At 53.8% G+C, this 27,948-nt stretch overlaps 1 protein-coding gene across 1 annotated transcript; it reads right to left on the reverse strand.

The window, feature by feature from the left end:
- Positions 1 to 466: 466 nt before the first annotated feature.
- On the reverse strand, positions 467 to 27,857 carry Slc7a5 (solute carrier family 7 member 5). Its single transcript, XM_028752920.1, has 10 exons — positions 27,243 to 27,857; positions 15,346 to 15,483; positions 8,036 to 8,141; positions 7,035 to 7,079; positions 6,401 to 6,524; positions 5,783 to 5,886; positions 5,338 to 5,434; positions 4,395 to 4,544; positions 3,171 to 3,348; positions 467 to 2,448 (listed from the first exon to the last, which is right to left on the reverse strand). The coding sequence occupies exons 1-10, from the start codon at positions 27,781 to 27,783 to the stop codon at positions 2,393 to 2,395; spliced, it is 1,539 nt and encodes a 512-aa protein (XP_028608753.1). The 5' UTR covers positions 27,784 to 27,857; the 3' UTR covers positions 467 to 2,392.
- Between the last annotated feature and the right edge of the window lie 91 nt (positions 27,858 to 27,948).

Below are 27,948 nucleotides of genomic sequence, written 5' to 3' on the forward strand. Positions count from 1 at the left end.
GTATCCAGCCCCTTGACGAGTGTGTGTGACTTGGAAGGTCCCAGTTAAGGTTCCCGGACAGAGGCAGGGGTCTGGCCTCAAGGGTCCCCGTGCCACAGATGCTCCAAGTCTGAGCTGTCCATGAGACAGGGAGGTGTTGGGAGATGGCCTGGCAGCACTAGACTTCTTGCTGGGCCCCTTTCCTCCTGCGCCCTCCCACACCCACAGCATGTTGTTCACAGAGCAATTAGCCTCACAATTAGCCTAAGGGTTCTCTCTAGGCCAAGCCCCTCCCACCTAGAGGCCTCCAGGAACCCCTCCCTCTAGTGACCTTAGTGTGTCCCAGGTCCCCTGGCTTCCCTCCAGCCTTGTCACCCTCAGGGGAGGGGTTGGTGAGCAGAGGAATGCCTGTGAGACAGAGGTGGGCCGGGAGACAGAAGACGCTTCCTACACAGGGGATTTGGCATTGAACACAGCAGTTAGCAGCTTAGAATTCCAATAGCTTTTTAAAAAAACAATTCAACCCCCTAAAAACAAAAAGCCTCACAAAACAGCAGACCCCTGTACCCCGCCCCCCAGTCTAATGTAACAGGCTAGCCACTAATACAATAGTAAAAGACATTACAATACAGCACTAATGCAAGTGGCACAGCAGATGGACCCAGTGTGGTGGGAACACAGCCTGACACACTACTCAGACACTGACCACTCACAGAGGCCAGGCAGGGGTGTCCTTCAGGGCAGTGACGTTAGGACAAAACCAAAATGCAAAGCACTGGGCGAAATGGCTGTGGCTGGGTCTTGATTTAAAAACAAAAACCTACAGATGGACAACCTCAGACATCGCAAATAGGAATGACAGGACCTTCTCAGAGGGCCTGGATCAGCACCACGAACATGGCCAAGAATCCCTGCCCTTTGAATCCAGGCTGTGTCTGAGGATACACCCCAGGATGGAAGTGGGTTCCTGCCCTGATTTCCAGGGAAGAGGCCTCGGTTCAGATCTCTGGGAGAACCTTCAGGAGGTACTCTGACCTCAACCTCTGCCTCCTTATCCCAATGAAAGGGAACCCCAGAAGCATAGAGGAGCCATCAGGGTGGCCAGTGGTAAAAGTCACCACTATGTAAGAACTGCACAGTAGCCACTCCAGCTGACACCTCCTTCAGAGAGGCCATGATCTGAGACAATGGCAGGGGCCGGCAGGGGGTTCTCATATCCTGAAGTCCCTCCAGCAGGTCAGCTGTTTCAGTGATGTGCTGGCTGGACTTGACAGTCTCCCCCAGAACAGAACGGGAAGTCTGCAGAATGGTCCCACATGGAGGCAGCAGCTTTCATACTTAGGGAGCTGGAGTGGTCACGCCACACAGGTGGCAGAGAGCAGAGTGGTGCTTGGTGTCTGTTCTCCTGAACAATGGCCATGGGGGGCTGAGAGGGGATGTGGTAACTTGACAGATGTTGCTAGCAGTCTCAGGAACAATGAAGGTGGATGATGGAGGTGTGTGGGTGGGCGACCCATGGTACTGGTCTGGTTCTAGGAGAGCTGGGGTGGGGCGGGGAGTGCTGTGTGTGTGAGAGCCAGAGTCAGCCTGTGTGCGGAGTGCACAGCCCTATAGCTGGCAGGTGGCAGCCAGGTGCTGTTAGGGTTACGGCTGCAGAGGTCTTTCATATGGGGCCAGGGGAAGGGAAATCACCAGGACTGCAGGGTGGCGGGACCCGAGCTCTACATTTACAAGGTAACAAGTGACCCACGGCAGAGGTCTGCCTCATGAGTAAGGTTGGGGTTCTATCTCTAGGACCACAGAAAACTAAAACCCAAGCTAGCATATGTGTCGTCCATCTGTCAGTCCAAGTCCACAGTGGAACAGCTGATGTCGGAGTCTCAGTAGTTCTTTCGACCTGGTGACAGTGATGTGGTCTCCTTGAGGCACCTTGTGCTACTCAACAACAGCCTTTGGAGAAGAGCTGTGGCCACAAGTCCCCACACTCAGAGCGGGACTGTTTGGCCACACCATCTCCTGCTCCTTGCTACCCTGTTTTGTTAAAAAATAATCATCTCGGTAGTGTAAACTTGACCCAAATGCACGCTACAAAAACAAAACAAAAAATCAGAGGGGAGAAAGCCCAGATGTGGCAGTCCCCAGAAAGTCAGGAAGTCCAGGCCTCAGGACACAGCACGCAGGCCTCACACCGGGTGCTATGTATGCATGGACGGTCACCTTCTGGGACAAACTCGTACCAGTTTTCTTTCACAGCCACTGTGGACCCCTGACCTGAGGGGCAGCGGGTGTTGTTAGATGGTTGGTGGTGCTCCCTGGAGCTGTGGGGATGACAGGCCTGGACGCTACTCTTCCGAAGGTGAGGTGTCTGGAAGCAGTCACAGTGCGCTCTCCCTGCGGCACCCAGGACTCGTGGCTAAGTCTCCTGAGGTACCACCTGCATCAGCTTCTGGCAGAGCACCGTCACAGAGACTGCAGGGAGAGGACACGAGTGAGCATAGGGTGGAGGTCCGGGAGTGAGCTGCTGGCCACCTGCTCTCACCAGCCCACTGACCCTTTGAAATTTCAAGTGAAGGGGCTGGACATGGTGAACACAGGTAACTGGAATCAGCCTGACCTGGGTGCCTTAGGTACAACTTTCTCAGCCTCTATCTCGTCAGGCCACCATGTCTAAGCTAATGGCCAGCAGTGGGGTTCTGACAGTTGGGAGGGCAGCTGGCCACAGAATGTCTGCTAAGACCAGCTAGGGTGGCACCCCAGGTCTACTCCCTGTATCCCCGGGACTCTCAATGCCAGCCCACACTATATTAGTGACCCAAACCCTTGGCTAGCACCACAAAGCCTGAGGCCCAGCACGATTCTCTCGGCCTGTAGGGTCTGCACAGCAGGACCAACGATTCCTCAAGCCTGGTATTCCCGCCCTGGCTGGGATGGGTGGTGGCATGTTATTCCTGCCCTGGCTGGCATGGCAGTGGCATGTTATTCCTGCCTTGGCTAGCATAGGTGGTGGCATGTTATTCCCGCCCTGGCTGGCATGGCGGTGGCATGTTATTCCTGCCCTGGCTGGCATGGGTGGTGGCATGTTATTCCCGCCATGGCTGGCATGGCAGTGGCATGTTACTCCCACCCTGGCTGGAATGGCGGTGGCATGTTATTCCTGACCTGGCTGGCATGGCGGTGGCATGCACACTTACAGATGGCCTGCAGAATCCACTTAGGCTTGTTCTTCCACCAGACACCAAAGAAGTAGACAGGCAGCCCGCTGAGGATGATGGCAAAGCCAATGCCACACTCCATGGGTGTCTTCCAGAATGACACAGCAATGAGGAAGAGGCAGGCCAGGATAAAGAACACGGGGAGGGCCAGATTCACCTGGGGCAGAATGGGGACATGTGGGCAACCAGGATCTCCTTCCCCACACGCCCGTGGCCGGTGCACACAGTGGAAAGCTCCTACCTACTGCCCTGTGGCTGCCATGTGGCATGGAGCCATCATCATGGTTCAGGTCTGCCTAGCCACAATCTCATCAGGTATAGACAGGAATAAAAACAGCTAGCTTGCTTTCTCTCAAAGCTTCCACAGGGTACCAGAGGTAGGCTCTGCAGTCCCCACATCAGACAACGGAAACCCTGGCTGGAATATCTACTTACGGCCACCTAGAGGAGGTTGACTCTTCTGGGAAGACCATGGCTACCCACCAACAAGCAAGGAATCCTGCCTTCTCAGAGGACACTTTGTGGCTAGAAATGCTCATCCCAACACCACTGCCTGCGCCTAGCCCAAGCAGACAGGCTTCTGGCAGAGTGGCGTCAACACTGAATAGCCCAGCAGGCGGAGCTGGGCTCAGGCCAGACTGCTGTCCAGAACCCCACTGTCTTAAAAATGGACTCCCACTGTGGGAAAGAGCCTCAGCAGAATAGACTCTAACCATGTGCCCAGGGATGAAGCCCACAGCTTATCTGTGAGCTTTCCATGGATCAACTGTGGGCAGTATGACCTCTGTCCCCATAGCCTGGAAGACTGGGTGGTAAAGCCAGCATGGTTGGGGTCTCCCACTAGCTGGCCACCAGGTAGCTTGTGTTATTGGTAGAGACCACTGAGTATGGGTAGAAACAAGGTACGACTGGGTCAGCCTTGGGCCCAGGAGAACACGCTGGCTAACAGAGGCTGCTGGCCACCAGCCACCATAAGCCAGCTGTCTTGGGACAACTCTGATACTTGCTCTGACCCCAGCAGATCGCCTTTAATGTACCCTTCATATGGTACTCACACAGAAGGGGACAGGCTCCCTTGTTTGCCAAGGAGAGATGGAGGATGGACAGGGCAGGATCAGAGGTGCTAGTCCAGGGCTCCTGGGATGCAGCCCTTACCTGACAGTGATACCCGAGGACGGAGCAGGGACACCACCCAGCACTCACCTTGATGGGACGCTCCAGCTCAGGCTTCTTGAAGCGCAGCCACATCATGCCGATGATTGCCAGGGCCACACACAGCCAGTTGAAGAAGCTGAAGAAGTTGATGATGGAGAAGATGTCTCTGGAGAAGGCGTACATCAGGGTCATGACACACTGAAACCAAAGACAGAACCTGGTGAGCCTGGCAGGGCTGTGCTGATACGGCTGGGAGAGTGCCAGAGGCTCCCGGACAGCAGACTGCCAGCCCAGCCAGTGTGTGACTGAGCATAACAGCTTGCCCTTGCTTTAAGAAGTGACTGCTGTGATCACATGACAGGTCTTGAGATGCAAAGGGAGGGGCAGTGGGAACTGTGAGGCACCTGCACTTAGCACCTCCTGTGGCCTCTCGTGCCTGAAGTGACCAAAATATCCAATGGGGGACCCTTCCAACAAAGCACAGTGCACACTACACACCACACCACTACCAAAAGCAAGCTCAAAGCGACACTGACTTTGCTTCGGAGGAACCCCGAATTCCCGACTCAGAAAGTGTGAGGCAGTAAATGCTTCTTGTTTAGGCTTTCTGGAGTCATGGTGACAGTTTTGTTACACAGGAGAGGACTAACGAAACTCAACAAACGAGCACGGACAACAGCATAGTCCAACTTGTGTGCCTAGACCATTAACACGGCACAGGCATGGCAGAGCAAACTGGCATAGATGAAGCAGACACGCTGTCTACGCAGTCGTTCCTGCTGGGCAGACGTTCCTGCTGGGCAGGGGTTTCTTTTCATCACTTGATGACTGACTGAGCTATCTCTTTAGAACCACAATGGAGTTCCGAACTTTAAAATCTGCTACTGTGTTGCAGCCTGGAGCATCTTGGCAGCCATGTGCACAATACACAGTTCCCAGCTACATACTGCGCTGGGCATAGACACTGGGCAGGACCACGTGATAGACTCACCGTGAACACCAGTGACGGCACAGGTGTCAGGAGCTGTGGGTGGATCATGGAGAGAACAGAAGGCAGGTGGCCCTCCCTGGATCCCACGAAGAACAGTCTGTGGATGGAGCAGTGGGCAATCAGCCCTGGCCCCACCACCCAGACGTAGATGGGAGATGCCTGGAGCTAGGGAGTCTGTCAGCTACACTGGGAGGGCTCGGCCTTTGCCCCGGCACAGAACCTTCAATGTCCTTGACCTCTTGTGCTAACAAGGACAGAAACCTAGGGCTGTACCTCACTTCTAGCCCCCCATGATATGATCTAAATAGCAGAAGGTCAGAACAGTTCCTCTGTTCCCAGGTCATCCAAGTATTTAACACCAGCTGTCTATCATGAATAAACTGACAGCTTTCAACGCTCGGGAACCAGCATGAGGAGTCCCTTCGAAGTGCTGTCAAGCGCTTACCTTGAGGATGTGAACAGAGACCCGTTGACAGAGCCGAAGCAAGACAAGCCCACAAAGACAGGAATGATCCAGGACATGACTCCCAGGTGGTAGTTCCCAAAATCCTGGACAAACACAACACAGGGTGAGCGCTTGACTACAGTGGTGCATAGGCAGGACCTCAACTCTGGCTCCTAGAGCTGCTTAGCCTGTGACTCGGCCCTTAACCTCAGGCTTCTACAATGTGTGGCCATCTTTCAGAGTTAGGGTCTGCACTAAGAGGGAACACACAGGGTCCCACAGCGGGCCATCCCCAAGTCTTGCTGTAGGGCACACATAAGGCGCACTGACCCCTGCCCACGGGATACATGGTATATCTTTGACAGGGCTCCCCTTCCTGATGGCTGCTTCAATCTGCCAAGGGCTGGGGTTGTGGGGATTCATAAACCATGAGCTTAGAGGCAACACTGAAATAAACAAAGTCTAGACAGCTCTGTCTCTCCTCGGTGGTCCCCTTCAGTGGACACCAATGATGACCACCAGACTCCCCAGGTAGGGTGAGGCTTAGGCACAGGTCCGGGGTTGGGGGTACAATCTCAAGCTCTCAGGCCTAGGAGAGGCTGGTGGGCAGAGTCTTACCACAGCCACAGCTTCAGAGGTCAGCATCTGGCCAGTAGACAGGGTAGTGAAGTAGGCCAGGTTCGTCAGCACATAGACCAGTGTGACGATGGGCAAGGAGATGATGATAGCCAGGGGTAGGTTCCTAGGAAGACAGGCAGAGACAGTCAGTGTGACCCAGGACTTGGGGCTGGACCCCAGGGGCAGGAGCCAGGCTCCCTGCCCTCTACAAGTGGCTCCACGTCTGGGCCGCACTTCTGAGGCAAACAGCACATGGCTTGATAAGCCCACTGGACTTGGGCAGCTGTGCACAACTAAGCACAGCTCACACTCTCATCCCTCAAATACTGAGCATCTTCTTGGAGGCTCTGAGGGCGGAAGAGAGCCAAGACTGCCCAATGTGAGCACCCACGTCCTACCTATGAGCATACCCCAGCCGAGTCCCTCCAACCGGTGTCCAGGGCCAAGAGCCACAGCTGGCCCTCTCTGGCCTAGAATCAACCCTGTCCCTACAACATCCTCACTGCAGGCCCCTCACACTCACAGTGCCTTCCACAGAAACAGGCAGGGCTCATCAACAGGCTCTTACAGGGTGTAGTTTTCCCCTGTCATGTTAAAACAAAATGAAATATGTCTCTGCCATTTCTGTACATACCTGTAGGGGTTGATCATCTCTTCCGTCACAAAATTCAGATAGTTCCTAGAAACCAGGCAACAGTATGTCATTGTATTGTATACACAGTCATTACCCGAGGCTGCTCTGGGTGGCGTTGGAATGAGACCGACCCCTTAGCTCACATAAGTGCACGCTCAGTCCCCAACCAGTGGGCTATCAGGGAAGGGTTGGGAGACGTGGCTTTGTTGGATTCGCTGTGGCTTTTGTGCCGCTAGGGTGGACTTTGAAGTTTCAAAAGCCCACATGCGGCCCAGAGTGTCTCTGCCTGCCTGCTTACAGTCAGGAGGCAAGCCTTCATTCAGCTCTGCTTCAGCATCTCCCTGAGCCAGCTCCCTGCCATGACAACAATGGACCAACCCTCTGAGACTGTAACAACATGGACCAACCCTCTGAGACTGTAACAACAATTGATCAAGCCTCTGAAACTGTAACAACAATAGACCAACCCTCTGAGACTGTAACAATAGACAAACCCTCTGAAAGTGTAAGCTCCTGATTAAATGCTTACTTTCCTAAGCATTGCCTTGGTTGTGGTGTCTCTACAGCAGCAGAACACTAAGACATAGGGGACAGGAGAATCCTCTGTGGCCTCCCAGGGACCCCACTGTTGACAGCAGCTGGGCAGTGGGTACCCTGGGACCAGCTCCTCACTCTACTCTGTCCTCTGCCAACTCTGAGATGAGCACACAGGCCATCTTGTTAAACCACTCTCTGTGGTTTCATCCCAAGTCTCTTTCTATACAGCTGTCCTAAAAGCAGAGGACAGGCTAGGCACCATATGGAGAACTGCAGACAGGGCAAGCTCTCCCTGCCTGTTTCGTAAAGGTCGTGACCTGTAGGTGCCCGTGCAGGTCTTAAAGATGTCCTTGTGTTCTGTCCCACCCACTTGAGTCACCTCTGTATGGTCAGAGCACCGAGATTCTGAGTACATCAGGACCATGTGTTCCCAGGCCAAGGGATTCAGATGTTCCAGAACTTACCATCCTCCGTAGGCGAAGAGGCCACTGTACAATGCCAACACAATGTTCCCCACATCCAGATTGGTGCCTTCAAAGGACAACTTCTGTTGCAGGATAGACGTATCACCTACAACGCATTAAAGAGAACAACATTGGTTAGAGGATCTGGACAGAGGTCACACTACAAGTTCTGGACTATTTCTAGAGCAAAAGACTATAGCAGAAGGTCGGGATGCAGGCATTTACTGCAGTAGACTGACTGCACCTGCCTAGCCATCCGACCACCCGCCATCTACATTCCCTGGCCACTTAGAGGATTATGGCCTGCCTAGAAAGCCACGAGATCTCTGCAGACCGAGGGTGGGCCTTGGCTGGGAGGGATCAGCTCCAGAGCCTCTGACACAGGGCTGTGTGCTCATATGCGGCTGCAGGCAGGCTTATTAACTTTTAGCTACATGGAGATTTTGACACCTTGGCCTCTTGCTAGGAAGCTCAGGAAACCCTGGTACAGGGCTGCTAGGAATTAAGTGGGAGGAATTCAGGTCAGACGTGTACCACCCCAAATATGTGTGAGCAAATGCACACAAGGATGAGGACAGGGTGAACTGACAGAGTCAGGGCACCCGGAGACACCCTGCTTGGAGCAGAGGCCATTTCACACAACCCCTGCTTGTGCCCACCACTCAGATGACCACACAGCTCAGGCTTCCAGGTAGTGTTCTTTCTGAGTAATTTTTACAGCTAGTGGCTATCGGAGTAGAGTCTCAGGGTGGTCACTGGGCTGCTAGGATGCCCTTCCTGAGGCTTGGTTACCTTATCTGGGAAATGGCTCATTTCATCAAGACTGTGAAATTGTGCTACTTAACGATGCCAGACTGGAAACAGGTATCTGGGCACCAGCAAGGTGAGTGGCTAGTTCTCTACAGACTCAGAACCCCTATCTGTGGGGCTTGTTAGTTCTTGTGACTCTGGGCCCCTGAGCTACAGCACTGACATATGGTTCACATGACCTAAGACCATGAGCCCAACAGAATTAAGGCGCCTTGAAACCAGAGGTACAGTGTGATCCCCCAGAAGTCAACTGTTTCTCTGTGTGGTTATTATCAAGGCAGCACAGGGGCCTGGCCAGGTCTGCTTAAGACATCATCAGGCCAGCTACTCTGGGGCCAGGCCTGCCTGATTCATACTCCTGGGTCAAAGTCAACAAAGGACCCAGTAATGGAGGTCTCCACAGAATGTCTTTCAGTCCTGTGCCAAGGTCTGACTAAGAAGGACCAGTTGTTTCACAGCCTTCTGCATGTATAGAATGTCCCATGATTCTGTTCCAAAGCCTGAGTTAAGGATGTCCTGGGCACCCCACCCTCCTCAGGTTAGACCTAGTCTTCTAAGTGTTACCCACACGTCCATCTGCCTAGATCCTGGTCACAGGATAGTCAGAAGCTGGCTTGTGGTGAGCAGTGCAGGGCAGCCCAGGACAGGGCACCTTCAAAAGCGCTTTGGTGGAGCCTCCCACAACTCGGGGCACGCCCCTCATACTCTTCAATGGAAGGCTCTGGAACAAGGAGAGCCTTTCTGTGCACAGGGCCTAACTCACACGTCGCTGCCCTGGGTAGCACTCTCCCGTGTGTTGGGAGACCAAGGCAGTAGTATATGAGGACCTGTCGTCAGGCTCTGTGAGAATGGAAGCTGATTCTGTGCCATGCTGGGACCCTTTAAGGGATGGAAATGAATAATAATGAAGGCCAGAGACCTGGAACAGTGAGCAGAACCCACCCTGAGTCAACAGAGACAGCTTTAGCCTGGAGTCCACAACTGCTTTGTAATACGACCTCAGGCTAGCTGAGAGGACACAAGCTTGGGGCAGTGTGAGGTTTTCCAAGTCAGAAGGAGATGTGTTCAGTCCTGCGGCTCCTGTAATATGTCAGTGTTTGCCCTGTGGACACCACCATGCTTGGGTCATGACATGAGTGCAGCCATCACCCAAGATGCCGGTGTGGAGCCAAATACCCGGCAGAGCAGCACGTCCTGGCTCTGCCTCACACCCTGGAACACTCCTGAAAGAATAGCAGCTGCTGTGAAACACCCCAGCTTGAGAATCTCAGTGGCTCCATTCCCAGAACTCAGGAGGCTGGAGCAATCCTTTGAGGACCTTAGTACTTCAGGAGACCTCAGGAGGAGAGTGATGTCGGGGTGCACAGAGAGACGACACCCAGATCATAAAGTCTAGTACAGTGGGCAGGATGTCTGCTTCCTAATCCAGACTGGGGGTGGGGGTGGTGGGAGGAGGGTTGGTTCAATCTCCTCAGCAGATGCTTCTCTGCCAAGGACTCAGGATTGTACCAGTGTACCCATCTCAAATCTACCGCTTCCCTTTCCCACTGAGGACAGAGGTGAGGACTGAAGTCAGGTATGTGTCAGGGCTTATGGCATTAAGCCTGGGCTGCAGCAGAGCCCTGCATGTGGTGACTGTGGTCTATGCTGGACACTGGCCCAGGGCTGGAGGCTACAGCTTCTCCTAGTATTTGACTAAATAACATTGTCTCCATAGGCACCATGGAATGGAAGCAGATTCCACCCAAGCTGTTCCCAGGCTGGACTGACACACAGGTGACCCCACAGTGCCCTGTCACTCTTTGAAAGTAGTTCCACCTTGGTGGCTTGAGAGTTTGAGGGAGTAGCCATACCCACAGGTCTGATCTATAGAAGGCAGCTCCCTTGGGACTGATTGAGTGGCTTAGAAAGAGAAAGTGAGGCAGGCACCTTGCAGGAAGCGGGTCAAGCCTGGGATTTAGATGTAACCGCTCCACCTTAACCTAGAAGCCTTGGAGCTGTCACAAATCCAGACAGGGATGGGGTAAGTGGCGGGGTCCCCGTGTCAGCAGCAATCAGATTTGCTGCTCAATGGGCACAGCAGGACCTGCACTGCCAGGCCCGAAGGTGACGTCCCCAGGCCTGTTCGCAGTCAGGCCTGATCCCCGTGTCCACATAGCTTTAGGCACTGGACAATGGGTAGGTGAGGGTTCACTAACTAACAATGGCAGACACAGGGCAGCCCGACTCTAGAGTACAGAGGCTCCTCCAGGCTGGTGTGTCCTGGAAAAGGCGAGGGCCCCAGGCAAGCTGGTAAGCAGGAGAAACCTAAGGCACTGTGGTCCTGTATTTCTGGTACCAACCCACAGTACCCCTGCAGCCAACCTCAACCCAGGGATAGTGCTGGGCTCCTTTCTGTTCTCCTCCACACTCTGGCTACATGCTTCTCAGTTAGCTCTGGGCCTGCCAGTTTTCTGCAGACACACATTTATCTGTAAAGGTAGCTTGTGCTGACGAAGCGTTGCCAGGTGGCACAATCGTGAATAACGGAGTTCCAGACCAACAAGGATCCTAGTCAGACACAGGAGACAGATGAGATAGTCACAAGAAGATGGAGACCATGTGGCCTGCTGCTCTGGGGGTTCCAGGAGGGACATTCCTGTAACCAGGGCACAGGGCCCCTGTGTGGAGGACTGACCAAGCCTGGCATCCATCTTGAGGGACTGTGTTGAGCCCTTGGGCATGGAGTACAGCCAGCTCTAGTATGTCTGAAGCTTGAGGTGTTATCCCACAATAACGCATACTTCAAATCCCCCAGTCGAGTTGAGGCTAGCCTGGGGCACCCCTTCAAAGACAGCTCTAGAGGTAGATGAAGAGTTGGCATCCTCTTCCCTAGCATGTCCCCAGGCTTCCCTGAGATGGCTTTGGAAGGTTCCAGGCTGCTGATCCCATTTCCTGTTGGCAGAGCAACCAAGCGTGGGTCACTGTCACCTACTGACAAAGGACATAGCTAACATACAATTGAGTAGTTCACTTGTAGCTGACCCACGGCAGCATACGTGATGGCACTTGCTCCTTCCATGATCCCTGGCAAAGCAGGTGACCACTCACTCAAGGCTCAGGCTAATGACGTCTGCCTTGTACGATGGGGATGGTGTCAGCCATTAAAGCCCTCTCCTGGGCAGTCCATGTGGGGGGAAAGGAGAAGGCATTATGGGATACCACACCAGTGATGGCCCAGGCCATCGCTTTATCCTGTTCTTGTGGGGTTCATCCCAGCAGAACCACAGTAGAGCTACTTTGTGTTCTCTGACGACCCGGGACAATTAACAGTCACAGGAAAGAACCTTCCAGAGTCCACTCCCACGCCTGGCCTTGAGAAGAAGGCCTGGCACCCACTCATGTCCTGGAACAGTCTGACCTCGAGCCACAGTCCATTCGGGGTACTGTTGGCAAGGGGCCACTTGACTAGAAAGGACACAGTGGGTCAAGGGCAGTGGAATCCCTGCCCAACATGTCTGTCGCTTGTCTCTCTTGCTTCAGGTCCTCTCGGCTCACAGTGGCCAACTCACCCACTCCCACTCCCAAGTCCAGTCACAGCTAGTCAGATCTAATGTCAGTCTGGGCACAGTCTGCACTTCTGAAAACACTGGACCAAGTGCGGATACCTTGTGAGGTCACCGATGGGCTGAGTTCTCCCCAGCAATCTAGGTACTGGGGGAGACGGGATGCTTAGGAGTGCTTTCAGGGCCTGGGTCAGAGCCTAATCTAGCTGTCTGTATGTCTGTCGTCCTAGCTGCAGATCTGTGGCTAGCTGATATTCTCCCACAGTCACAGGAGCTCTGGACTACAGGGCCTGTCTTCTCTGCATCTCACGTGAGGGGGCTGCAGAGATTCATTCTGTGGAAGGCTGGCAGGGTAGAGTGAGTGATGCCCACAGTTTATCACTTTCCCTGATGAGAAAATAGCCTGGGCAGCGGGGTCACCTAAGGGCTGGCGTGGTCAACGAGGAAGCTGTTCAGAGTCATGTGGAAATGGCCACCATGTTCCCAGACCCACAGAGGTTTCATTAAAGCAAGCTCACGCACATGACCAGAGCCAGGGTCTCTGCCTTCAAGGACCTGGTGATCACTGTGGTCCTCTAAGGACTCTATGCCCAATGGGAAATGAGGGTGGGCAAGTGGAAGCGGCCAGCATTCCCACACTGTGTCCTTCACAAGTAAAGGCATCCATCTGGGTTACAGACACCACGCCTCCACTCCCCCTCAACCACCCACAGAGGAATTTTGCTGCCACTGCATAGAGTCCTGGAGCTCAGAAAGGAACTGCCGGGGGCGTGGGGCATACTTGCCACAGCCACCAGAATTATAAACACATTGTGTATTCAGGCCTGACTGACAAAAGCTCTGCTGTCCCCCACTCCAGTCTGTTTTCCTAACAGTAGTTCTGGTGCTCGACTCCTCTCTGCATCTCAGCATGGCAGCCAAATACAGTCCCGGTCAGCACTCCTTCCTCCAGCCACGTGCTGTGCAGTGTGACGGGCTGTGAGCACAAAGTATGACCCCTTCTGCCCAAAAGACAGGTCTGGACCACTGCCTGGAGTATCCAGGTCATGCTCAGCTCAAGTCCCTCCCTGGCAGCTGGGAAGTCCTTCCCAGCACTTGTGTCTGAGGCCTTGCCTCCCATCGCACCTGGGAAAGAGCTGGATGGAACTCTCTAGAGCTCTGGAGACTGTAGGACTCGAACAGCAAAGGCCTCAGGCCACTCTGCTGCTGGACTCCAGGTGAGCAGTTCACAAGCCCGTGCGTGGATATCCCTGCCAGACATTCTTGAAGGACTGGGCCTAGCTGTGGAAGCACCATGTTCCAGGATTTCCATCACCTCAAGCACAGTGGCAAATGGTTCCAGTCACATATAAACACTGTACAGGCAGCTAAGGCCACAGGGAAGCTGTGGAGTTTTTGCAGACAGGGCCCACCCCTGCAGGACGGCAGGTCCTCAGGCTTCCCCAAGCTCCTGTGCATGCTTGTTCCTAGGCTTGCTCAAGTCTGTGGAGTGAGGCTCCAGAGAGGAGGGAAGGCAGAGAAACGACTGGACTGTATCACAGGTAGACAGTGGACAACCACCCCATTCTCATCCACTCAGTCCAGTCAGGAGGCCTTAGCATGGTGGAAAGCCTGGCGTGTAAGGAGGACAGTAGCTACTGCCCGTGGAAGGTAAGCCCATAGTCTCCTGTACCTAGGCATTTGGAACTTACCATACCTACCGAAAGGTCAGAAAGGGAGGCAGACCTCAGCCAATCCCCAACTCTACGCTGGGTCTGCTCTCATCTATGAAATGGAGAATAAGGCCCCTGCTGCCTCTGCCCCAGGGCGACACCAGGACCAGGGACGTCCTCTGCAGTTCCTGGTAAGTGGTGCTGAGCACTGACTGCTGCCGTGTTCTGGCTCAGCCTAAGTCTGCAGGAGCAGTGACACTGTACACTACAGCTCTCAGGCGGGCACTCAGCCAGCTCCTATCCATCTTCATTCAGGCCACCACAGGGACTGAGATAAACGCAAAGGAGGAACTGCAATCAGGGGCCTGGGCCGGACCTGAGCTGCAGGGCCTCGGCTTCAATGCAGCCCACAGAGGGTGGACGGACGAGAGGACATGACTGCACCCGTGTGTATTAGGACTTGCAGGCAGCTGTCATGTCAGAGCATCCCGTGTGGTGTGCGGACTATGCAGAGTGCATATCTGTATGTACATGGTTCCCTCTCCCTTTCCCTGTTACCGGCAGCCTCACAAGGCAGCCAGAGAACGACTCAGAGGCCCAGATGACCTCCCCAAACACATACAATGTGTGGCCAAAGTCCAGGCAGTTTGAACCTGACACTCCTCATGCTGGGAGAGCCTGAGTGTCAGGGTGACAGAGACTTCCTTGCATCTATATCTGCTGACATCGTGCTTAAATTAAAACGGTGCTCCCACCTCCCAGGCCTGATCCCTGTGCTTGTACTGGAAAGACAGCCACTGGGCCCTCATCTGCAGACAGATACTCTGAGGGTTGGTTCCTAGCCTCCTGAAGTGACCCCACTCCTGAAAGCACTCTTAACATGCCATTGAGGCCAAATTCCCATTGTCTGCCAGCCCCTGGAGTCAGAGGCCTAAGAACCCCATACTCATCTCAGAGTGGTCAGTCCTGGGAGAGCGCCTCACTCAAGGGACATGCTGTCCATAAAGCAGAAAGAGGGGCATGTGGTGGTTGAGGCCATGTCACATGGAAGCTCCGACCCCCAGCTTCCTGCACAGACAGACAGACACTTGGGACTCCCCAGAGGCCTGCGCACTGACTGGGGACAAGGCTTTAAGGTCTTGTCCACACTCTCTGGCATTCAGTCTCTTGTACCGTTCAGCTTTCCCTACGCCCAACTCTATGTCCCAGGCGAGGGAGCAGGCAGCACCTCACCACAGCAGCAGGCCCCACATGCTGACAGAGCCCTCACCACAGCAGCAGGCCCCACATACTGACGGCTCACCTTGCCCCATGTCCTTTCCCATCTGGATGAAGCCGAGCAGGATGATGAGGGCGAGGGCCAGCAGCTTGGCAGCCGCAAAGGCGTCCTGCACACGGGTAGCAGCCTTCACACTGTAGCAGTTCACGGCCGTGAGGAGCACTGTGGGGAGGACAGAGAGAGTGAGCGTGAATCCCCACAGGGCGGCTGCTCTGGTCCAGGGTCCGGGCACAGAGAAGGTCAGGTACTGGCTGGGCTCCCACAGAAGCAAAGCCCTGCCTGCCTCCCCATGGGCTCTGACTTTCTGAGACTTGTTTTGATAATGCTAGCTGGTTTTCTGGGGCCAGGGTCAAAGGTTAGAGACACCAATTCTTCAAAGAGCCTGATCCTGGCTGCCCTGGATAGCCTGCAGCAATTTTTTTTTTTTTTTTTACAGACAGGGTTTCACTATGTAGCCCAGGCTGGGCTCAAACTCAAGCTCCTCCTCTCAAAGCCTTCTGAGTAGCAGGAGGACAAGCCTGTGCCACCAGGCCCAGCTCTTTACCTGGCCTTTGTGAGACAGGGGTCACTGTGTAGCCCCACTGGCACTGAACTTTGGATCAGTTGCCCTGAGTGCTGTGATCAGACATGTGCCACCATGCCTGGCTACGGTTCCTTGTGTCTCAGCGGTCTCTGCCTCCTTAGGGACTCCCCATCAGAACCCCTTCCTCTGCTGCTGCCTGTGTGTATCTGCTCTGTGGAAGGACAGACTCAAGTGAAATTCAAACAGCTTGGAGGATGGCCCCTAATCCTAGGACAGAACACGCTAGGGTCGAGCACAGCACTGTAAACTGTGCAGTGACCTCAAAGACGACCTTCAAGGTGTTGGTGAAAACAGGTGAGGCATCTTGTCTATGTGAATCTGGTAAGCCGGGAGGGGAACAATGGGGCAAGGTGGGCACAGGCTGCAGGTGGGAACCAAAGGGAACAGGTGCTCTCACATGCTGCTGCAGGTGGGAACCAAAGGGAACGGGTGCTCTCACATGGTGCTGCAGGTGGGCTCTGGGCACAACAAAACAGAAACTTGTCCCTGACATTCGACCATCATATACTGAACATGAACCACAGGTAATATTTTGTAGACACCTGAGTACTGGACCACACAGTGTGAAGGCAGAGCCTCAGAGGTCCGGGGCAGGGGGCGGGGGCTGCAGGCAAGCAATCTCGACAGGGCTGCCTGGTCCCTTAAGGAACCCTGAGACCTTGGCAAGAGTATGTATGCAGTTATCTGTGGAGTGAGGAACTGGGTTTCAACACTGCACTCTGTGTGAACATAAATAAAAACATGGAGCCGGGCGGTGGTGGCGCACGCCTTTGATCCCAGCACTCGGGAGGCAGAGGCAGGCGGATTTCTGAGTTCGAGGCCAGCCTGGTCTACAGAGTGAGTTCCAGGACAGCCAGGACTACACAGAGAAACCCTGTCTCGAAAAACCAAAAAAAAAAAAAAAAAAAAAAAAGATAAATAAAAACACGGTAAAACCAGTGAGCACACCCACCTTGCCACCTTGGTAGCAGCTGGGTCCCCATACTAGGGCTTCTAACTTCCTCAGCTCCAGCCCCAAGAGAGCTAGAGAGCCTCTACACACAACTGTGGGGGAGGGGAAGGTTCCTGGCTTGCCATGGTCAAACATTAACCAGTACAGCATGCAGCCTGAAAGGCCCCAGTCTACCAGAACCCCGACTCCTCCAGGATGTAGAGGGAAAAGCTCGTTGCTTCCCTAATGAGGAACTCCCACAAAGGCTGAGCTGACTCAGGCCTCACAGACGCCAGGCAGCAGTTCCCCAGCCAGACTAATTATATGTCACTTTGCAGTTTGGAGAACAGACCACAAAGACAGGAATCTACACTAATTATCTGGCCATGGGCAACGTCAGGTGGAAGGGAAGCAGGAAGACACCCTGGTGCCGGGGATGGAGGCTACAGCGGCAGCTTTACCTCCGGGAAGTCAGAGTGCACATCTGCACTGACTCACCTCCCTCTTTATAGCTCCGGCTGATGTAACAGCGGCGGCGCTGCACTAGACTAGAGAAAGCTCCCTTGCCTGCGTCATAGCCGCCGCCGCCCGCCACAGTAACTTGCTTAAAAACTCCCACGTCTCCCCGTCAGAGTAAAGGAGTGAGAGAAAGCTGTGGGGTGGACACGGCCCCTGAGACGCTCCCCCATCACCCTTGTCCCTTTCTCACAGGTCCCCAATCTGACAGCTTTCCTTACACTGCCCCACATTTCCTTATAGGTCCGATAACAAAGAAACCCAAGCAGCCAAGCCTCTCTTAATCCCGCCTCCCCACACACCGGCTTCTGGGTGCAAGAGGCTGGCGGATTGCATCACTAGCCAGATCCCATTTGGCTGGGGTGAGCCGGCAGGAGGGGTGTGGCTAAGCCCAAAGCCTACCGCCTCAGCCTTGGCAGCTGTGGTCTCTCTGGTTTCTGAACTCTGAAGGGAAAGTATGACACAGCCCTGGGCTGTAGGAACTGTGTCTCTGCTGAGTCGCCCTGTATGAGGTGCCCCTCTGAACCTCTAAGGAAGGGAGCAGTGTACTGAACCACTGTCCTCGCTGTCCCAGTGGGCCCCTCTGCTACTCCAACACCCTGCCCTGTCTGGGCAGAGCCAGCTTCTCTCCAGCCAAAAACAGGCCTGAGCCCAGACTCCAGGCCAAGTGGACAGAGGAAGGCCACCACGGGCCTCGGCAACTGGGGTTGAACTTCTTCCTAGCTGCTGACTTCTCTTCTGACATCAAAACAAGACAGAACAAAGGGGACTTTATACTTTGATGTCTCTTATAAAAGTCAGAGCAGGTGGTGAATCGGTAATGCTCACTGACTCGGGAACAAGCGAACAAGGGGAACAAGGGATCGTTATCTCCCACAGCCCCGCTTTCAAAACCAAACAATCTGAAATAAATGAATGAATTCATCTGGGTCCAGGGGCTTCTGACCTTCTCGAGACACTGTCATGAGAGACGGTCAGAAGACTGACTGGAAGGAACCTCAGCTCCCTACTCAGACAATCTGCTGCCTGGCCACTGTTTCCTCGCCAAAGACAAAGGCAGCAGGATTGGGCCGTGACCCACTCCTGCTCATATGCAGCCCTGTGACAAGGGGGGAAGCCTGGCCACAGCGTAGGAGGCAAAGCCGGTGCTTTTTGGGGTTCTCCACATGACACCAATAGATAAACATGGCTGTGCTGGCTAGCAGCGACATCTGGGCCCGAGAGATAAAGCCCAGTGCCTCACACTGAGTGCAGATAGCTGTGCAGGTCAGGCCCTCGGCCCACAGACCTAATGACTACTCTTCACAAGGTTAGTTTTCATCCCTAGCCAGCTGCATGGGGACACCCAGGGATACTTGGCTTACCACGGGCTCAAGAGCTCACCCTTTACAGAATGCTGGAGAGACCCTTTACTGTCTCACTGGGTTGGCAAAACACAGTGCTCCAGCCATGGAAGAAGCCCTAGGCTCACCCTGACACCACCTGACCCATGGCTGAGCAGGCATCTGGCACTAGAATCTCTTCCCTAAAGAACCATGCTTGGGGCAATATGGCTGCTGAGGAACTGCTGCCTCACTACAAAGAGCAGGAGGTAGAGACTCCTGAAGCTGGTCCTGTCCACGCTCACCCAGCAGCGCCCAGTCTCCCAAGGCTCCTGGGGCAGGGCAGAGGAAATGGCTGGTGGCTTCAATGGTTCCAGGAAGCATGGCTGGGCTGGTCCTCCAGGGTACATCTATCTCTGGCCCAGTGACTGGACGAAGGCCTGAGCATGAGTTGGCTCAGACCTGGGATTGTCTGGAGGTGATCCTGGCTCCATCTAAATTGAGTCTGTCAGCACACGCAGGGACTTGAGACTTGTAGGTGATCCCACTGATGGACACAGGACTCAGCAGTACTTCCTAACTCCTTAAAGTATAGGTGTTACCAGTTCCCCACTCAAGTCTCCCAGGTAGAACCCAAAAGAGCCCCAGTGAGCCTTCTGCGCAGGTTCAAGGTCTGCTTGGAATAACCAGCAGGTGGGAATGTCCAGTGGCCAATCACCCCAGTACTCACCCTAACCAGACTCCCCAGGTGCTGGTAACCCCCTCCCCCAATCACTGGCACTCCCACTCAGACAAGTCTAAGAGAGCTGTGCCTCTAAGGTCAGCAGGCTCCCACATGCTGGGGCCATTAGCCCAGGTTGCCCACTCAGATACAATGCGTGACTTCTCTAGAATCCCTTTCTTGGGCTCCCAAGAATGCATGTGGTCACACAGGTCAGGAAACCTGCAGGGTGTGATCCAACTCCAGCACTGGATGTCACTCTGATGGGCCAAGAATCTTGGCCCATCCCTAAGTCTTTGCAGAGGAACATTGCTCCTATGGAGTTTTCAGTGTTCTTCTTCTTCTTTCTTTAACTCGAGCCAGGGTTTCTCTGTGTGGCCCAGCTGTCCCAGAACCCACTCCATGCTCCATAGACCACTGTGGTCTGCGACTCGGGCACGCACCGCCACCCCCGGTGTCCTCAGAGTCCTATGTGTCCCGTCCTCAGGCTCAGGTCTACATGGGTGCTCCGTTATCTTTCTCTCGGTATGGGGTGGGACTCAGGCCTCATCTGCTGAGCACTCACAGTCAGCCAGAGACAATTCCGGGGTGCAGGTTATCAGGGACTTTTCAAACAGGCCTGGCATATCCTCCCACGGGTCAGAAAACATCAGCTTAAAAAGCTCAAACACTGGGGCTAGAGGGATGGCTCAGCGGTTAAGAGCACTGAGTGCTCTTCCAGAGGTCCTGAAGGTGTCTGAAGACAGCTACAGTGTACTCTTACACATGAAGTAAATAAATCTTTAAAAAAAAAAAAAAAGCTGAAACACCCAAGTCTTGGGCTAACCAAAACACCCACTCACCCCAAGCAACTTCCCAACATTTCTGAAGCAGGTTCCCTGAAAACAGAGGTCCCAAGGGTTCCTGGTAACTCCAAAAGGCTGCCTTGCTCCCCCAACTCCCACAGGATACCTGACAGCTCTTAACCTCTGCTCCCACTCTAGAGAACCACCACCACCACTGGCTTAAACCCTACACCAGGGGCTTCGTGGTCCCCTCCTGATCTGACCGCTGCAGTGTTGAGCATCCACGGGAAGGAAGTTCTGTGTGAGGGCTGCTCATCACCAGCTAGTGCAGATCACGTCTGCATGTGACACTACAATTCCCTCATCAGCAAAGCCATCAGGAAAGAGCAGGTGAGACTTGCTCCACCATACAGCAGTTCCTGGGAAAGGAGGGCACCCAGATCTCTACGCCCCATGGGACTAACCTTGATGTCCCTAAAGTGGCATTAGAGTAGTCTAGCTGTAGGGGTGGGTATATACTTTCCAGAGTATTTGAAGTGAGAACAGCAGATCGTAGCAAACACTACATACAATGAAACTGCTGAATGGGGTGCATTCAGGCTTCACGGGGCACAACCTGTGTGCATGTGCGTGTTGGTGGTGGGAGGGTTTAGGGGCACATAGCTATCAGGAACAGACTCCAAGGCCTCTCCATCTCAATCAGGTCCAAGAGGTACAGTGAGAAAAGCCAGGAATCCCCGGGCTTAGGGGAGTTGCCAGCAGACCAGGCCTAACAACTCATAACACCACTGTACAGCACTTTGGGAAGTTGCTCCCCTCAGCAACCTACAGCCTCTACCATACCCAGCCTGCCCTGGGGGGCTCACAGCTCAAGAGACAGAGTCAAAAGCTTGCTCAGGCCACGTCTGTGGCCCTGAATCCTCCCACATGACCCAGGCTAACAAGGTCCAAGGGAACCCAGTAAAGACTCCTGACCCTTCCACTCCTGCAGCCTGAGCTGGTGGCATGACCAGAAATGTATGCTGACGGCAGGCCCCTTACTGACTGCAAGCAGCTGCCGTACCATAAGGTCTCAGCAATGACATATGCTGGCTGGCCCCAAGGTCAGGGTGACTCAGTGTGGATCAGGTTGCACACACCAGGCTCCAGAGAAGCGGGATGGGAAATCCTGCTAATTCTTTACATAGCAGCATATCCTGGCAACGGGGAAGTGTGGGCACGGCACAGAAGTGTCCAGCCAAGGGCTAGTCTGATAGCTGGTGCTCAGGGATGAGACATCTCCGGTGCCCAGCCTTCCTATGGTACACAGATGTGATGTGGCTGACACCATGGAAAGGAACAGTTCAGAACACCGCTAAATGACAGGGGCTGCGTGTGAGGTGTGAGTCCTCCAGCTGGGTCAGGGCAGTGGAAGGAACAAATGTGTCCAGGGCTGCATTAGAGGCTGGCATGGAAGGCTGGCTCCCAGCAGAATGGCCAAGGCCTCGCTCGGACAGGGAGCGCTGTTCTAGAGGCAGCTCCTCACAGCCAGCGATCCACAAGGCTCTGGGGCCAGTCATGCTGGCTGGGGTCCTTGCGGCACCCCTGTAACATCCCAGAGGTAGCCGTCTAAAGGTAAGGGCTGTCCGTCTAAAGCTCACCCCAGTGGAGATTGTGGCAGGAAGATAAAGGGTGACTGGACAGCTCCCTATTATCTGTGTCCAGGGAGGAGCCCTTCCTCACGACTCTAAATGCTGAGAACCTCTCTGAGCAGCAGCCTGAGTCCCTGCCCTAGCAGACCAGATTCGGATGTAGTGACCAAGGCACCACATACCCTAGCACTTGCTACCCAGCCCACTTCTGCCTCAGTTTCCCTAGATATGAAACAGTGTAATGATTACACTGCCTTCAAAGGCTAAATCAGAGGAAATATGCAGAGACCATGTATATGTGCCATGCAAAAAACAATGCCTTCAACGTGGTCGTCCCCAACCTGTGTCTCAGGGCCTTGGGACTGTGGCTGCACGGGGCCACTATGGTCACCAACCACCATTTCTGGACAGATATCCTGGGCACGCTATGGATTACCCAACGGTTCATAATCCCTGCCCTACGCCCACCCCCTGACAAAAAAAAAAAAAAAAAGGGTTAGAAATACTTTAAATGTTTGCCATATTTCCCAGCAGCTTTGGTCAAAGGTTCTGTGAACTACTCGTGTCTGGGGCCCCAGGTCCTGTGACTGGGTGTCATCTACTCCGTGTGTATGTGCTTTCATGTCTGGCTGGAAAAGCCGATTTCAGTGCTAATTACAAAGCCGTACTGAGCTCACGGTTCCAAACACTGGGGCCACAGCAACAGTAGAGCCTTTGCCTCAACTCAGCCGCAGTAGCAACACTGCCCAGAAACTCCAACTACTCCTGTGGAGGCCTGGGGTCTCTAGCAGAGGCGGTCCCAGGGTAGAAGCCAGAGGGTGACTTGAAGACAAGGGACAAAAAAGCCACACAGACACCGCCGCTCCCCACCACCATCCCCGCTGCCCCTCCCCATCTTCTCTAGTGGCTACTCAGCTGACCCACTGGCCTTCAGGTCAGCAAGCTTGGCCGGGAAATGACCATCAGAAACCCAGGCAGGGCCAAGCAGGAGTCTACATGTCTTCACCCAGACCTTGTCCACAGCTTATGCCGCACACCTATACTTCAGAGGAAGGGAGGCAGCGAGCACCCTTCCATTTCCTTCTCCCTCCTTCCAGCTTCTTCTTCATGCAGAAGCAGGCTGTGGGGCTGCTCCCTGGTAAGAGGGAGCAGGTCCACCAGGCAGAGTACAGAAGATGACACATTTCCTACATGATCGACTCTGTGCTACCTGCTAAATAAAGCTCTCCACCAACACCCAGGCAGGATGGATCCCCATTTTACAGAGTTATAGGTGTAGGGTCAGAGGGTCCTTCCTCAAATCAGAAACACAATGCTTCTGATCTGGTACTGGGAGGGAACTATTTCAGGCTACAGGTCTCCAGGCTCATGCCAACTAAGAATGTCTAAGACTCTGCTGGACCCTTTCCATGAAGAGTAAAGGAGTGAGTTTTCTGGCACTGAGGAGCCCACGCCAGGCAGCCTCTACTTCTTCTGAAAGGTCCAGAAGAGTCCTCAGACACCTGAGATCAAACTTCAGCCGGCAGGGGTCCCATTCTCCACACAGGACACCTTCAGTGTTTTAGGCTGGTCAGCAGGCCTCATCCTTCACACAAGGCTGGAGAGATGACATAGGTGGCGCTGGTCACCACCCAAAGCCTGGGCTTTGGTCCTGCATCTAGGCTGTTACATTCCTGCACCTCAGCACAGACAGCCATGGCCCTGTGAGATTAGATAAATCCCAGCTCAGACAGAATCTCAGCTCTAGTCTGTAAGATTCTGTAACAAGACAAATCCAGGCACTGAGTGTCCTGGGTGGTTTTTATGTCAACTTGACACAAGTTAGAGTCATTTGGGTAGAGGGACTCTTAACTGAAAAGCTACCCCAGAAGAGCCGCCCGGAGGAAGCCTACAAGGCATTTTCTAGGTGACTAACTCACGTCGGAGGGCCCACCTCACTGCGGGCAGGGCCACCATGGGAGGCCAGGTGATCGTGGATGCCATTAAAAGGAAGACTGAGCCAGCCATGAGGAGTAAACTGGTAAACAGCACTCTCGGCCCCTGCACCAGCCCCTGCCTCGACTGCTCTGGATCATGTACAAGCTAGAAGGTGAAGTAAAACCCTTTCCAAGTATGCTTTTGGTCATGGAGTTTATCACAGCAGTAGAAATGTATCTGAGACCCTGGGCTCCAGGACAACTTGACAGCATCCAAGCTCCTGAGCTTTGCTTAGACAAGAACGAGCGTGCGACTTTAATCCCAGCACTCTGAGGCAAACAGATCTGAGTTCAAGACCAGTCTGTTCTACAAAGTGAGCTCTAGGACCAGCAGGACTACCCAGAAGCCTTGTCTCAAAACCAGATCAAAACAAACACCACGTCACATACCATAGGCCTCACTCACACAGCCCCCAGCCATCCAGAACACTGTGGAAGGCAAGCCGTCCAGTCTTTACGAAAGACTCCTCTCCAGGCTGCCTGCATCAGGGTTACAGGGAGGACCCAGACTCGCCGTGAGGTAGATGTCACCCACCTTTACTACCAGTGGATTCACTTGGGATGGATGCCAAGTTACTTCCCAATCCAGTCTTAACTGGGTGAAGGAAACTTGTGGAGAGACAAGCACAGAGGCCTCCAGAAGCCTCAACCCACGGAAAGAAGACCTCTGCCCTAAAACCTGATCTCAGTGCTTCCTCAGGGCCTTTCCCAAGGCATGGAAGCCAGCAAACACTATGTTCCCAGAAGTGCCCTGGAGGAATAACAGGGTATTCGCTGACACACTCAACTCCCTCCTCAGAGCATAAGCCTCTAGGAGCCAGCACCCAGGCCTTCAGAGACTTTGAAGCGCATCTGGACCTCCAGGAGAGCCTCCTGGGGTCCTCCTGCCTTGTCAAGCCAGCTCCCTTTCTATATTCTGCCTCTTTCAAGTCGGTACAGTCAAGGCTCTCCTGTAGAAGCTTGTCGGGATATTACTGAGAACTCTCATTACAACTAGAAGGCAGTGGCACATACTCCTGTGGTTCAGAGACACAGAGCTGTGTTTGCACCACCTGTCCACCAGCAGAAAGATGATAGACAGATCTCACCTTGACACTCAGAACTTGGGCCAGGATGTGTCCTTTCTAGAATGTACCAGAGGGTCTTACCTATGGCAACCACAAAAGATTGGAAAAAGGCTACTTATGGCATTTTTTAAAACCCTGTATCATGGGGCTAGAGAGACAGATCAATGGTTACGAGCACTGGCTGCTCCTCCAGAGGACCAGGGTTCAAACCTCAGCACCCACAGAGTAGGCCACAACCATCTGTGACAACAGTGGCTCTGACCGACATGGGTCAGGTGGTACACAGACACACACACAGGTAAAGCATCATACACACAGTTTTAATTGAAAACAAAAAGCCCCACCAAAGCCTCTGCATGACAAAAGTCTGGGAGAGCATGACTTGCTGCAGGCTCTATTTAAGGTGCCTGCTAACCTCTGTTCTCAAATCTTGGAAGCCCCAAATGCTGCTAAGCTTGTTGGAAGCTTTCCTGAAGAGCTGAGACATGTCGTGTTCCCTCAGGTTTTAAAACAGCTGTCTACTGAGATCCAACTGGGACTTTACCAACTAGCTGTCGGGTGACAGGAGTGTGGAGCTCGTGTTTGGCTCTCACGTGTCTACACAGCTGAATATTTACACAATTATACATCTGTGCTATTACTTTTCTTTTTTCAAGAAAGAAGATATTTGGGCCAGTGAGATGTCTCAGTGGATAAAAGGGCTTGCGCCAAACCGGAAGATCTGAGTTCCAACCCAGGGACTTACATGGTGGAAGGAGAGAACTAACCCTTATTATTGTCCTCTGACCTCCACCAGTGTGTAAAATAAATAAAACATTGAAAACAAAATTTTAAAAAAAGGACATTTGCAAGCCCTCCGTGCTGCCGGCCTGCTGTGGTCAAGCATTGCTTCCCATATGTCACTAGCACCTGCAGAAGTCAGAAACCAGCTTTCCAGAACTATCTTCACAAGAGTGTGGGCTCTTTAAAGATAGACATGCCAGCCTGGCAAGGTGGTACACACACTCACTCCATGTACTTGGGAGGCAGAGGTGAGTTGCAGCAAAAGCCTGTCTCAAAAATCAACCAAACTAACAAAAACCCTTAAAGGTACCCACGACATTCCCTATGTGGCCTAAAGGTCAAGCCAGTCCCATCCATAAGGAGAAGTGGACAATTAAAATTCTGAGTATACAGCACAGTAATCACTGTCCCAGTGGGGCCAGGCTTTCCCTGGCCAGCCCAGTGCTTTCGCAGACCAACTGTGGCTTTGACCATTTTCACACGTGAACGAAGCAAACAGAAGGAGACCTTACAGGTCGGCATTCAGTCTGTCTCTGACCAGCACTACAGAGCAGAGTGGGTGGTCTCAGAATTTAAGGGCACACCCGAGGGCTGTGACTAATAACAGGAGACAGTCTCATGACCAAAGCCAAAATAGGCACCAGCATCCATCAGTGGCTCTAATGCTAACAGCAGCCCCCTGACTTTCATAGCTCACAACTCAAGATTAAGTCTACCCTGCCACTCCATCACCTTCTCTTCTGTGCACTTTCAACGCAGCTTCTAAAGGAAACAAATGCATCTGTCTTAGCTGCCTGAACCCATCTGAAATTTTGGAAGTAGCACGACTTCCAGGTTGCTCTCCATCACCAAATCCTGTGGCATTTGCTTTAAAGGATCATTTTCCCCAGTCCTGAAAAATCACACAACTGTTTTAGAAAGCAGAAATCACTCCGTCTTGACCTATGAGTCCCGTAAGGGTTACACTCAACAGCTGTTACCTGGCACATCTTGAGACCCTCAAGCCCACCCACACAGACTGTCTGAGGCCAAGTTTCAGTCCTTTACTGACAGGCAGCCTATACAAGATTCTACTATTCACCCTAAGTGAGCAAGCAGCCATCACTACCACACACAATTTTATTACTACTGTTTTCTTATGAGTCAGCCTGTGCACTAATTCCTGATAGGCCGGTTTTAAGAACGTAAGTGATTTTTTTTTTTAAACTGTAATTTCCCTCTTAGCAACCAGTCACCAATCGAAGCAGAAACAGGAAACTGGCACATCAGCCACTCCACGTGGTGCTTTGCTGGAGGCAGGGAGTATTGCTCTCACCCGGGACAGAGTAGACCTCTCGTATCTTAGGGAAGCCGGATGCCTGCCGGGGGGGGGGTCAGAGCCGCGACCCACTGAGGTCTCGCGAGGGCTGCCCCGAAAGTGTAGACACTCTGAATGGATTAAAGAAACGCACGTGGGTTCTGGGACCTGTGACTTTAGCATGGAACTGTCGAGATGGTCCAGGGATGGACAGATGGAGAGATGCTGGGATGGGTGTTGCCGAGTTGTACTCACAGGGACCTTGGCTCTCGCCCACCCCGCCCCGCCCCAGCTCGGACCCCTACTTACGCACGCAGAGGCAGGCCACGAGCTTGGCAGCCTCCTCGGGCACCGGACATGTGGGGAAGACCGGCTTGAGCAGGTAGGTGGCGAAGACCAGCGCCACGATGTACTGTGAGGAGGGCCGAATGATGAGCAGCTCGATCCAGAGCTTGAGGAAGGCGGGCAGCGAGCCGTAGACCTCCAGCATGTAGGCGTAGTCGCCGCCTGACTTGGAGATGGTGGTGCCCAGCTCCGCGTAGCAGAGTGCGCCCACGATGGAGAAGACGCCGCACACAGCCCACACCACGAGCGATAGTCCGGGCGAGCCCGCTTCCTTGAGCACGCCGGTGGGCGTCACGAAGATGCCGGAGCCGATGATGGTGCCCACGATGATGGCCACACCGTTGAGCAGCGTGATATTGCGCTGCAGGGTCACGCCTTCGCCCTCGGGGTCCGCGCCGTCCCCGCGCCGCGCCTCCAGCATCTTCTCCCGCGCCTGCCGCTCCTCCTCCGCCGCCGCCGCCGCCGGGGCCGCAACCGCGCGCCGCTTTGCGCCCGCGACCGCCATGCTCTCGGCGTTCCCGGCTCGGCCTGGATACCCGGCGTGCGCGCGGCCGAGCCGCTCTCCGCGTACTGACAAATGCGTCTGCGCCCGCCCCGCCCGCGCGGCCTTTTTATCTCTACCGTTACCCGCCCTCCAGGCCCCGCCCTTCGCAGCTGCCGTTGGTCCGTC

The sequence above is a fragment of the Grammomys surdaster genome, unplaced genomic scaffold (assembly GCF_004785775.1).
Source record: "Grammomys surdaster isolate TR1022 unplaced genomic scaffold, NIH_TR_1.0 128, whole genome shotgun sequence".
Taxonomy (NCBI): Eukaryota; Metazoa; Chordata; class Mammalia; order Rodentia; family Muridae; genus Grammomys; species Grammomys surdaster.